At 39.7% G+C, this 12,042-nt stretch overlaps 1 protein-coding gene across 1 annotated transcript in view; it reads right to left on the reverse strand.

Annotated features, from left to right (window-relative positions):
• The window catches only part of sh3bp1.L (SH3-domain binding protein 1 L homeolog), a 40,155-nt gene extending 37,999 nt beyond the window's left edge, over positions 1–2,156 (reverse strand). The window contains exon 1 of the mRNA XM_018258892.2: positions 1,402–2,156. Coding sequence (XP_018114381.1) covers positions 1,402–1,457 — 56 coding nt within the window. The 5' untranslated portion in view covers positions 1,458–2,156. The remainder of the gene's footprint in view (positions 1–1,401) is intronic.
• Positions 2,157–12,042: the final 9,886 nt, after the last annotated feature.

Raw genomic sequence — 12,042 nt, forward strand, 5'->3', positions numbered from 1 at the left:
GATGCACAGCTCCAGTGTTCATGGACTACTGAGATGTCACTAGGGGCTGGGAAATGTTTCACATTAATTAGCAGAGGCTCTATGTATCAGGACTGCAAGCCGAATACTTCAAACTGCTTCCTTTTTCTTCTGCTGAGAAGTCAAATCTTTCAGTTGCTACATGCATGCAGCTCACCCAAAATGAGTCTTTCCCTGACTGACAAGCACAGAAGCAACATCATTTGGGGCATTGTTGGCCATAAAGCAATTCTAACAGCTGTACAACCACTTTCCTTTCCAACGGTGCTGTGTAATTAGTCACTTTCACTACTGAGCTATATGAATTACAGGGAGTGTTTCTAAAGTTTATATCAAAGGCAACATCTTACATCCAGGGGCAATATTCTTACCCCTCACATAAGAACATTCCAGGGGCCCTCCAACCAAAAACAACATTTTGTATGGTGAGAAAATAGGAATCAAAGCACATGTCCAATATACATTCGTTAGAAACGTTCAGTGGTTTAAAAGTTATTTGGACATGTCATTGCCAGTAAAACCAGTTTTTGTCTGGATTTCTGACTCCTGAAACAATGTAGAGCTGATTAACTGACATGGAGAAGAACTGACTTCTGCTACATTATTTAGCAGAGAACAGAAAGGAACAATAAGACTGCTTAAACTGAAATTACATTTACTCATATCTTTAAAACCATTGGACATATTTTAATACATGTATATTGAAAAGTTGCTTAAATATATTTACTTTCACTATGCAAAATAAAAATAAAAATCAGTTTTTGGTTAGGGATCCCCATTAAGAGTTAGCCACTGATACATATAAGCAGGATTCATGTCATAACTGTGTTAGGGTAAATCACCTTTGGCCCACAGAGCAAAATCTTTTTAGGACCAATCAAAACCTTGCAAAGATAACCTATTTCCCAAGCATTTATTGCATGGGCATCAGCAAAAAAAAAACATCTCAGGCATTTATAGTTATGCCCCTGGCTGGATCTACTGCTGTTTATTAATACAATATTTATTAGTAATAATGGTACGTGTCTGTGATCTGTATGATATTGGTGGGAATGTAATATGCTTTCTTGAACTGTAAACATATGTGATATTCAAACTAGTATTGCTACAGTAACTATATGATATTATTATTATATACTAGCCAAATAAACTCCATAGCACCAAATGGGGTTCTGCTGGGCAGTACCATTATTGCACACAACAGGCAGATGAATAAAGCGATTTGTTGTATTGTAAAGGTCACACTAGAGTAAATATTGAATAATATCTGTGAATGGGTAGTAAAACTGCAAAGCAGCAGGGCAGGTAATATTGGTTAAAACATTCACTGTTCACAGTGGTCCAGCAGAGCTGTCACATTCACCTTACTGACCAAGTTCTTACCTGCCTGGGCCATGGTTGGCCAGCTGTCTCATTCTATGCAGCTGTCTCTGAATCATTTTGCAGGTGCTTGTCTCCCTGTGCTCTTTGCCTCTCCTCTGAACACTCTCTGCGTGTGGGTGAGGCTGTCTGCTCCTCCTCTCAGGTCAGCGGAAGGACTGCTTTTCCTCAGTCTCTTTTGAAATCACTTTTCTCAATGTCTTTTATTAGACATGCATTTCTTTTGGTGTTTCTGTGTCTAGCGGTCACTCACAGTGAAGCTGCCTGTGCAGGCTCCATTTGCCCCAGGTGTTTATAAAATCTCTGCTGCAGATTTCTCTGGGGGGCCTTGCTGAAGTTTACTTTATACTCTCCCAGAAAGAAATCTTGCTCAGATTTTCTGCAGCACTCTGGAGCAGTCTCTCATTCAAACTTCTGCAGGCTTGGTTGTCCCCATGTTTGTCTAGAGCAGTCTCTCGTATCACTTTAGACTTGTCTCTCGTATCACTTTAGACTTGTCTTCTGTTCCAGTTTATTGAGGTACTTTTGTCTAATATCCAGGAACATGCCGTCTGTTTTTCTATGATGTAGGTAGAACAGTCTCCTATTCAGGAATGTGCAGTCTCTTTGTAACTACTTACTTAGAGCAGATTCCCCCCCCCCTTTTTGATATTTTCGTTGTTTGGTGCAGAGTAATCTCCAGTACTGTGCAGTCTCTTTCTGTTTCCCCCCAGGGCAGTCTCTTGCACTTCCTGCAGGTGCTCTGTAATGGTAGTATTCTAACCCAAGGGGAACTCACCAATTATATCGTCTTGTGATTGTCATTTTGGTTAAACTTTCTCTTCCTGTAATGTTGGGAAGTCTTGCAGCTGACTTAAAGAGGATCTGACAACTACATATATTTGGAAAACACAGAACTAGGATTAATCTACATTAAGAGGCAGATTTATCAAAGGTCGAGGTGAATTGTCAAATGAAAAAAATTCAAACTTCAAGCTATTTTTTCGTGTACTTCGACTTGGGAATATTCCAAATTCAATTAAAAAAAAAATAGGAACGTTTTAATATCGAAATTTATTGTGTACTGTCTCTTTAAAAATTCGACTTCAACCATTCGCCATATAAAAACCTGCCGAATTACTGTTTTAGACTATGGGGGACCTCCTAGAACCCATTTGGATTCAATTGGTGGACTTCGAAAAATGTACGTTTTTTTTGGGAAAAACTTTGAATCGAATTCGGCCGAATACTATTCGACCAAAAAAAACTTCGACTTAATTTCGGTTGGTCTTTTTGAATTCAAATTTCAACGTTTTTTCAATTTGAAATTCGACCCTTGATAAATAAGCCCCTAAGGGTAAGGCCACACGCTTCGGGGCATATTTATCAAGGGACCAATTTAGAATTGTTCCAATTCGATTCGAAGTTTTCCCAAAAAAAACCTTTGATTTTTCAAGTCCACCAATTGACTCCAAATGCGTTCTAGGATGTCCCCCATAGGCTAAAACAGCAATTCGGCAAGTTTTAGATGGCGAATGGTCGAAGTCGAATTTCGAGTACATGATAAATTTCGTTATTCAAATTTTTTTAAAATTCAAATCAATTTTGGACTATTCCCTAGTCGAAGTACACAAAAAATAGTTTGAAATTTGATTTTTTTTCACCTCAACCTCTCAGCGCTTTGTTTTCCGAAGTCGCCCAAAGTTTACTCATAAGGCAACTTCTGAAAATGCGATCAGTGGTGGAACTACCGGGGGAGCAGGGGGTCCGCACCCCCTCAGGGCCCCCCCGGCAGCCCGTGCGCCACTGAAAATGCAGCCGTACGGAGGGGGCGGGGCTACTGCCGGCGATTTAGGTTCTAGACAGCGGGAAGGCTTTTCAGGGAGATTATTTGCCTGAAGAAGAGGCAATTTGTCGTCGGGTGACTAAATTTCCCCGAATCTTAGCGTGTGCTCTTACCCTTTATGTAGATAAATCATAGTTCTGTGTTTTCCAAATACATGTAGTTTCCGTTTTCCGAAGTCAGAATTTTCCTTATGAGGCAACTTTGGGCAACTTTTGAAAATGAAGCGATCCGAGTACCATCATGCTGGCGATTTAGATTCTAGCTGGCGGGAAGGCTTTTCAGGGAGATTAGTCGCCCGAAGAAGAGGCGATTTGTCGCCGGGAGACTAAATATCCCCGAATCTTACCCTAAGGGGGCTATTTACTAAACCTCAGATTTATCTGATACCTCGATGCTGCAAAAAGCCTGAATCCAATTTTTAATTAATAAATAAGCTAAAGTCGGGCATGTGAGTTTGGTCAGGCTTTTTCCATTAATATTATGAGATAAACTGCACGTTAAAAATCTCTGTATACAGTGACAGATTATGCAAACCGGCTGCGTAATCACAACTCCAAACAACCCCCTTCCTACTGTACATATATATGTTGAGTGCTGAGGACTCTTGTATTTGACTATATGTATTTTGTGGTCACAGCCTCATTGCACCCCCGCCTAATGGTTTTAAAATTTAGTGGTGAGCACAACTTTCCCCACAACTTTCCTCCCCACACTGTTTTTTGGTGGGTGCTAAGCATAGGGGATTTGTCTCCCATAGATTCCATTTTATTCAAAGATTTTTAAAAATGATTTCCTTATTCTCTGTAATAATAAAGCAGTACTTTGTACTTGATCCAAACTAAGATATAATTAATCCTTATTGGAAGCAAAACCAGCCTATTGGGTTTATTTAATGTTTACATGATTTTCTATTACAATTAAAGGAGACGTAAAACCTCCTTACCAAAAGCCCCCCTGTCATTGCACCCCCTCCCCTCTCCCACACTGTGGATTAGTAAAAAAAAACAACCCCTTAAAAAATTTTTACCCTAAACTCTAGAGCAGCGCAGCGGAGCTCCAGGGCACCATCTTCCACTGCTTCGTATTCTTTTTGGGCTCAATGCTGATTTGAGCATGCGCAGTGGAAGCTGATTCCAGACTTGGCCCAACCGCAACATGTTCCCGCAGGCCTTGTACTGGCATTGAGCCCTGAAAGAATATGAAGCAATGGAAGATGGTACCTTGTGCTGCTCTGCATTGTAGGGTCACATTTTTTTTAATGGTTTGTTTTTTGATTAATGCAGTGTGAGCAGGGGGGCAATGCTGAACCAATGTGGTCATCGATCGGACAGGTTTTTTTAAACCCACCTAATTGACAGAAATCGAGAGGGGAAGCACGTCAGAGGGTCCCATACACTGCACAATAAGCTGCCGTCTTATTATATTCCCACAAGCTGGAATTAGCTGGAATCCGAAAATACACCATCTAAAACCTGTTGAGATCATGGCAGAGGTCCATAACCTTCATGATGTTCCAGTTTCTTTCAGTGGGTTTTGGCTCTTCTACTTGGTGTGGTCCAGGCTTATGGCAGCCTCCTTTGATGTTTCCTGGTATTTGTTCCCTTTGCTGAAGTTCTGGGGCATGTGCACCCGGGCCCACCATGCACAGTGGTAACTGGTAAGCTTCTCTTAATGTACTTAATGTACTCCATCTACTGGTTCCCTATCTTTCTAAAATTCTACCCTTAGCCATAAATTGTGTTCTCCCACTTGAGGACAATTTGGCTCTCTTCAACCTCCAAAGAAGAAGGTGGATTGCTGCACATTTACATTTTGGTGATTGTTTTGCTCAAAGAACGCTGCACAATATTATTATTCATTTTTTCTTTTCTTCCCTTGGCTCCTATTAGGAGCATTCCAGCGACACGCTATTGGATTTTATTGGATGAAAAACACAAACAAGAATTACTTTCTATTATATTTAGGCCCTCTCCTAATTACCTTCTGGTAGCTTATTCAAATCACTGGCTGTTGCTAGGGTAAACTGGACCGAAATTTCTAGAAAAGCTTTTTAAAAAAAGACAATAAAAAAAAATGAAGCCCAAGTGCAAATCACTCTACACACGATACAAAAAATTGAATAGGAAACTACTCCCAACATTTTTATAGTATGATATGGAGCAACTCTTGATTTATCGGTACATGTATCTTTAACAGGTTATAGACATTCTCATAGAGGGATTCTTTATATAGTCAATCAAAATAGGTAGAACCAGCACACGCCCTTAATCAGCTCAGCCGGGTGCACAGTCTTAGAGGCTCCGGCAACCTCACATCTGCTGTAGAACAAAAGAAGATCGGCACACAGGCATTCAAATTGCAGGGTATACCTGCTCGTTTATTGTGCAGAATTCAACGTTTCGGGGTCAGGCCCCTTTGTCAAGCATATATAGTCTCAGACTGCAGTAAATGTTGCTGCTACAGGCCAGTAAAGGGCAAAAGAAGTTGCTGTGAATTGTAAGAGTGAAACACAGGAACAAGACGACATAAAAGTGCTGGAGATGTTCTATTTTGCTCACAGAAATAGTGATTGGCTTGGGAGCATTAAAGAGCTTCCTCATACGGATATTGGATGTCACCTAAATGGTGTAAGTATGTCACAAATAGAGAGGGTTCCTACTTTAATTTTGGACTATCACCTAGACCTGTGCTTGGGTTAAGTCTCCCGGGTGAAACATACTGTACTCATGAATAAACCCACAGGATATGTGGTTGACCCACTCACCACTCTTAAAAGAATAAGATGGAGTTCTAGTGAAAAAGCAGAACATTTCCACTGGAAAGGGATCAGTGTGCCTCAAGTCTTTCAAAAGGTAAGGAAACCTGGGGAACATTCTATCACAGCACTGCGATTTTACCCTACCATCCCTAAGGTAGACTTAGATCTGCGAGTGTGGAATAAAATCCACAACCTGAACTCTATTAGGCAGGCATAAGTCTAAGCCTACCCTAGCCAGGTAAAATGGTAACACATTGCACAGCAAGATAGTTACTCCAGCCAATGTATTTCTTCCCCTAGAATTTAATAGGTTGGGAGGGTGCCTTACATATTGGCTATTAAACTGGTTTTAAGACTTATGTTACATCATGTTCAGATGAGCTTTCACCTATGATGCTCTATTCCAATCAGAACAATAGAATCTAGTCTAGGATTCATTTCTATGATGATGAGTTTGGTATATCTTGGAGCTTGATATATATTGTGCATTCAGACGAAAGACTAAAATGAGCAGAGGAGAATATTGTGGTTCCAGAGCCACGAGGAACTCTCTAACCGCAGCATTCAGGAAGGAAATGACACATCTGCACTATTACACAAGCACACATTGCTCTGTGACATTGGGCCACGCATTTGTGGCTAATTATATGAAAAGAACGGTGAAATGAAAATGGTTTTTATAATCCCTATAAACGGCCCTAAGAAATAAAACTAATATATTGCATCTTTGTTCTAACGTCCAAAGAGATGGGGAATGGAGAGGCAGAGCTAGAAACAACCATACTGACTGACCATAATGTTAGATGACGGGAACATTTCTGTATGGCCGTCCATATGGATGGTCAAAACTTACAATATATACTGCATGACCATTTGATTCGTGGTCAGTCCATTAAATATCAAGTTGGCCCAATTTATGGATTTTCCCTTGTAATGTAACTGAACTAAATGATTTACCAAAGTCAGCACAATTTAAGGTCAGTAGTTGTGTCTGTAAGTTACTAACCTTTCATCTGTGCCTCCATTGGGGCCTCAGCAACCATAAGTTGCCCCTTGCCACTTTGTGGAAGAGAAAAGGGTAAGGTTAAACATACAGAAGACTTGGTGACCAACCAGGGCTCTGATTAACCTAAGCCCATGTGTCCTGGGTACTGCTGTATGTTAGTTACTCCACTGCCTTTGATTGAGGTCATTTGTCATAATCCTATCCTATGCTTGGAGTTCCATGACCTGTATAAAAACACTTGGCCTTCGGCCTCCAGCTTTTTATGGTCATGGAACTCCTCTGTAACGTATAATATCCTTATATTTTACAATAGAGAGTATTTTATTCATTATATTAACCCAAACACAGTGGCTGGGGGAACTTAAGAAGCAATGTGATTAAAGGAGCAGAGTTTGTGGTAGCAAACAATCAGAGATTTGCTTTAGGCAGCTCATAGTACAAGTTGATCCAGGGACTGGTATATTTACCATATTGGAGTCAGGAAGGAATATTTTCCACTTTGAGGCAAATTGGAGAAGGTTCAGATGTTTTTTTTTTGCCTTCTTCTGGATCAACTAGCAGTTAGGCAGGTTATATTTAGAGGTTGAACTTGATTGATATGTGTTTCTTTTTTCAACCTATGTTACTATGTTAAGGTGAAGTTATCCGCTTGTGCCCCAAGGATATAAGTATTAAAAGGTATGACTTACAGAACAGGCAGTTAAACTAGACTTTAGGAGAAGCACTTCATGTCAAGAATATCGAACATTATAGAGTTTCCAAAATGTTTCAGGTGTTTTCTTGTGCTGAGTTAATGGGTAAAATCCATTTTCCTGTGGTAGAATTGCTGGATATATGATGAATTAAAGGCATCCTGCTACTTTCACTGCAATACATTAAAATATCACACAGTCCATTAAAGGACCAGTAGTAACAAATTAAAGGGGCTTCTATGCAATTTGTATAATATTTTTATCCAGTGAAGGCTGATAAAGAAGATGCAGTTTGTATTATTTTTAAATACAAACAGCTGCTGGGAGAGGAAACTCATTAGCAATTATAGTAATTATTCCTTCTCATTCTCCTCTATGTCTGGGATAGTTGTGGAGAAGATCTGTCCTTTTTGTAAAAATGTGCTCAGGGCTTAGTATATTGTCAGTGCCATTTTGAGCAGCTGAATGTTGTTTTGCTGGAAATTGGACCATCATTTCGTCCCTGTTTAATAGATTCCTGAAACTATTGCCCTGTGAACACTTCATAGCAACGTGTACAATATACTTGATTATAGGTTCAAACTTCTTGCTGGGTGGATGACTGAATTATGATCTGTAAGTTACCTCTTTTGGCAAATGAAATGTAGGCAGGTTTCTAACTGGTCATACCGTCTCACAATCCACCTGTGGCAGATGTTGCAATAAAATGGCTCACATTATCCTTTATTCAAGAAACTGGATACAAATTCATGACACTCGTTGGCTTTTAATTAGGGCTAACGAAGAAGTTGAAGCTAGCCTGCTTAGTCAAGACTTTCCAAAATGTGTTGTGCCTTCCATCACCCCATTCAAGCACAAATAGCCTCCAGAGACGTCAGCATTACTACAGCCTCAAACCTTATTGAGCTGTCTAGGTGCTGGCATCCCTGTGAGGAAGAAACTAGGAGATCTGCAAATGTAGGCCTTCTTATACTTATAAAACTATAATGCAGCTCCAATGTAAGAAGAAAAATGTTTACATTTCCACTCACCGCTTTAGACCACATTTCTCTCAATTATACAGAGTATGCAATAAGTGGGGTAGATATTGCATGGGAAGGAAGCAAAGATTACGTAAAGAGAAGACTGCATGAAAGTAAATACAGAGGGTGCACTGGGAGCTACAAGCCACTCATTAGCATCAAGAATAGAAAGGCTAGATTGGACTTTGCTAAAATAAAACATCTAAAAAAAAGCCAGCACAGTTCTGGAAAAAGTTCTTTGGACAGATGAAACCCAGATCAACCTCTACCAGAATGATGGCAAGAAAAAAGGTTAAAAAAGGGCTTTAGTTCCTCACATTTTATGCAATCTTTTTGTTCAACCCACTGAATTAAAGCTGAAAGTCTGCAGTTCAACTGCATCTGAGTTGTTTAATTTAAAATTCATTGTGGTAATGTACAGAACCAAAATGAGAAAAAAGTTGTCTCTATCCACATATTTATGGGCCTAACTGTAGTAACACCCCATCCCCCCCCCCATACTCAGTGTTGCTAATAAGCACAACCCAGTCAACATATAGGGCATCCTACCACATGATATAAAGCTTGTAAAACACACACACACTTTATTAAACCCTTTAAAAATCAATTACATTTTCTCCTGTCTCTGTTCTTCTAAAACACTGATGTTTTAACTAATGATTAATTAATATTAAGAAAAACAAACCATGTAATTTGACAGCAGATAAGAGAAAGCTTTGATCTGGTACATCAGTGTGATGAGGATAATTAGTACAGTTTATATTGATTGGGAGACATACAGTTTAACACTATGGCTTCTAGAAAACGGGCACTAACACAAGTCTGTACTGTTGAAATCACCTGCTTAATAAATTATACATGTTCCAAGCCAGCATTCCAAACAGAACAGCCGGGGCCATATATAATTGATAAATATATAAAAACTTCCCCATCAACAGCTGCAGAATGACTGACAGGTTCACACTAGTAGCAGAACTATAGAAGGGACAGACCACACAGAGGGGTTGGGGATCACAGATGACCCAGAATTTTGTGCGCGGGGGGGGGAAACATTTTTTTTTTTTTTTGCAGGCATGTCACATGGTCCGATGCTCTACATCGCCAAACAATTGGATCATAATAGGCTGCCAAGGTAGAGAGAGATACTTCATGCTCTCATTTGTGATTTTTCAGAAATCTGTTTTTTTTCTCCACCACCTGAAATTATTTTTAAATAAGAGCAAGATGGCCATTTTTAAAGCTCTCGCTCATTGACAGAGGAGGCACAAATCAGTGAAGGATTTCCTTGGTTGCTGAATAAACAAAAATGGAGCAACAACAGAGCACATTAACTATGAGTTAACAGGTGAGTTTCCCTTCAAACAGGAGCATTTCCCAGTTTGTGATGTTAGGTGTTTCAAATGGTGGAGTTTTGTAAATGAGGTAAGAGAAGTGGAAATATTGTGGTTTCCCCATCAGGCACACCATATAGCACAGTATCAGCAGCACTTCTAGTATTCAAATTAAAACAAAAAAGAAAGTTTGACAGACACACTAAAAATGGCTCTTAATGTTGAATAACAAACATGACTTAAGCTCCCCATAGACGCGACGATTCTTCTTGCCGAACGACCGATTTTAGGGAAGTCCGACCAATCCTTCGAAATTATTGTGCGGTTAGTGGGATTCGAACGATCGTACATCTTACGATTTTTCAGCCGACATCTGTCAGGAAATTGATCGGCCAGGTCAAAAAATCTTTGTCGGTCCCAGTGCAATCTCTCTATGTTTGCAGGGCCAAACAGGCAGCTCCCCTTTGTTTTCCTGGCAAAGTGGTCTTTTTAGTTGATGCACAATTCGTACGATCGTTCTGAGAAGGATCAAATCTTTTAAATATCTCAACATCTATGGCCAGCTTTAGAGGCAGATTTATAAAAGCTCAACTGGATTTGGATTCCCAGCCGTTCCATTGGTTTTCTGCTTTATGAACTATTTCTTGACAGTAAAGTTTTCAACATAGACACATTTAGCAAAGAAGATTAATGTGTCAATTCGTCTTAAAAATCCCCACGTTAGATTTGCATAGGCTGGTTAATAATAATAAACTAATATGGTTAACTGCTTAATTAATTATTATATCTCAGATAATAAGCGATTAAATCTACATACAGTATTTTTTAGAGTGATAAAAATATGATAGTTTATAAATCAGCCCCTAGGCGTGTTCCATGGCGACAGCCAATCAAATTGCTGCACTTATACAACTTCAGTCAGTAAGGCAACAGGTATGTTTTTGGGTCAATCATTGTGGCAGAATGTTACTGTTGCATTAATTATATTTTGTTGCTGTCCCTTTTGAGTTGATATAAAGCTCTGCAGAAATGTTAATGGCCTACTATTCTGACTGGTGCACGGATAGGTGGTCTAGCTCTTTAAGCGATCAAATATTTGATAAATAAAATTAAATAGGCACCCTATTGAAACATGCCTAAACATTCCAAATGGCTCCTTATTTATACCTATTTAGCAGTCTGTTCCTGTGTGTGTGTCAATAGATAGCACTCTTCTTCTTAGGAAGTGATCAGTCTCGTAAAAGAAATAATGTGTTTCTATAGGCTTGGCCATTGGCACACAAAGTATACCGTCTCCTACTTCCATAAATCAGAAAACACACGTCACGATCCCCAATACTAGTAAATGTAAAGCACCCTACTGGAACAGAAGAGACAGACAACCCTTGTCAAAACGTTCACGGGAGTATTGTGGCACAGAGGTCCCCTGTCAACGCTCCATAGGTGTCCAATAAGGTGCTTTTATTTAATAGTATTAGGAGCAGTGAAGAAAGAGCAATTTTTTAAAAAAAAATTTATTTTAAAACTCCCCAGTTTGGAAGGTCGTCCTAGTGCTGCAACTTCCCTCCTCTCCTCCAGTGCATACCTGGTTGTGTGTCTTGTTTTCCCATTTTCAGCCGCAACTGGGTTGGGGTGTCAGGGGAAAACACAGTGGGAGGGGGTGTGGTTGCGCAGGGTCCACGAGGGCAGCTGGTTTATTCCCATTGTCCCACTGGACCAGTCCGACCCTGCTTTGGGTCCCACATACCCATAGCTACCAGACTTATTAGGAGAAGTCTAAACGGAAAGACATATACAATAAGAACATAAGAAGAATTTTTTTTAAAAAAAAATGAATGTTGCTGGGTCACTAACCTTGATAAAAAAAAAATATACCACTTCTATTCTGAATGTATCCAGCCTGCAATTGAAAATGCAAACAGTTTGAATACCACATAATACTATCACTGTCTATAAGATGATCAAGTTGATCCTTCGGGCAGAAACCACTGGGGAATGAACTGCGAATGT

The sequence above is a fragment of the Xenopus laevis genome, chromosome 4L (assembly GCF_017654675.1).
Source record: "Xenopus laevis strain J_2021 chromosome 4L, Xenopus_laevis_v10.1, whole genome shotgun sequence".
NCBI lineage: Eukaryota > Metazoa > Chordata > Amphibia > Anura > Pipidae > Xenopus > Xenopus laevis.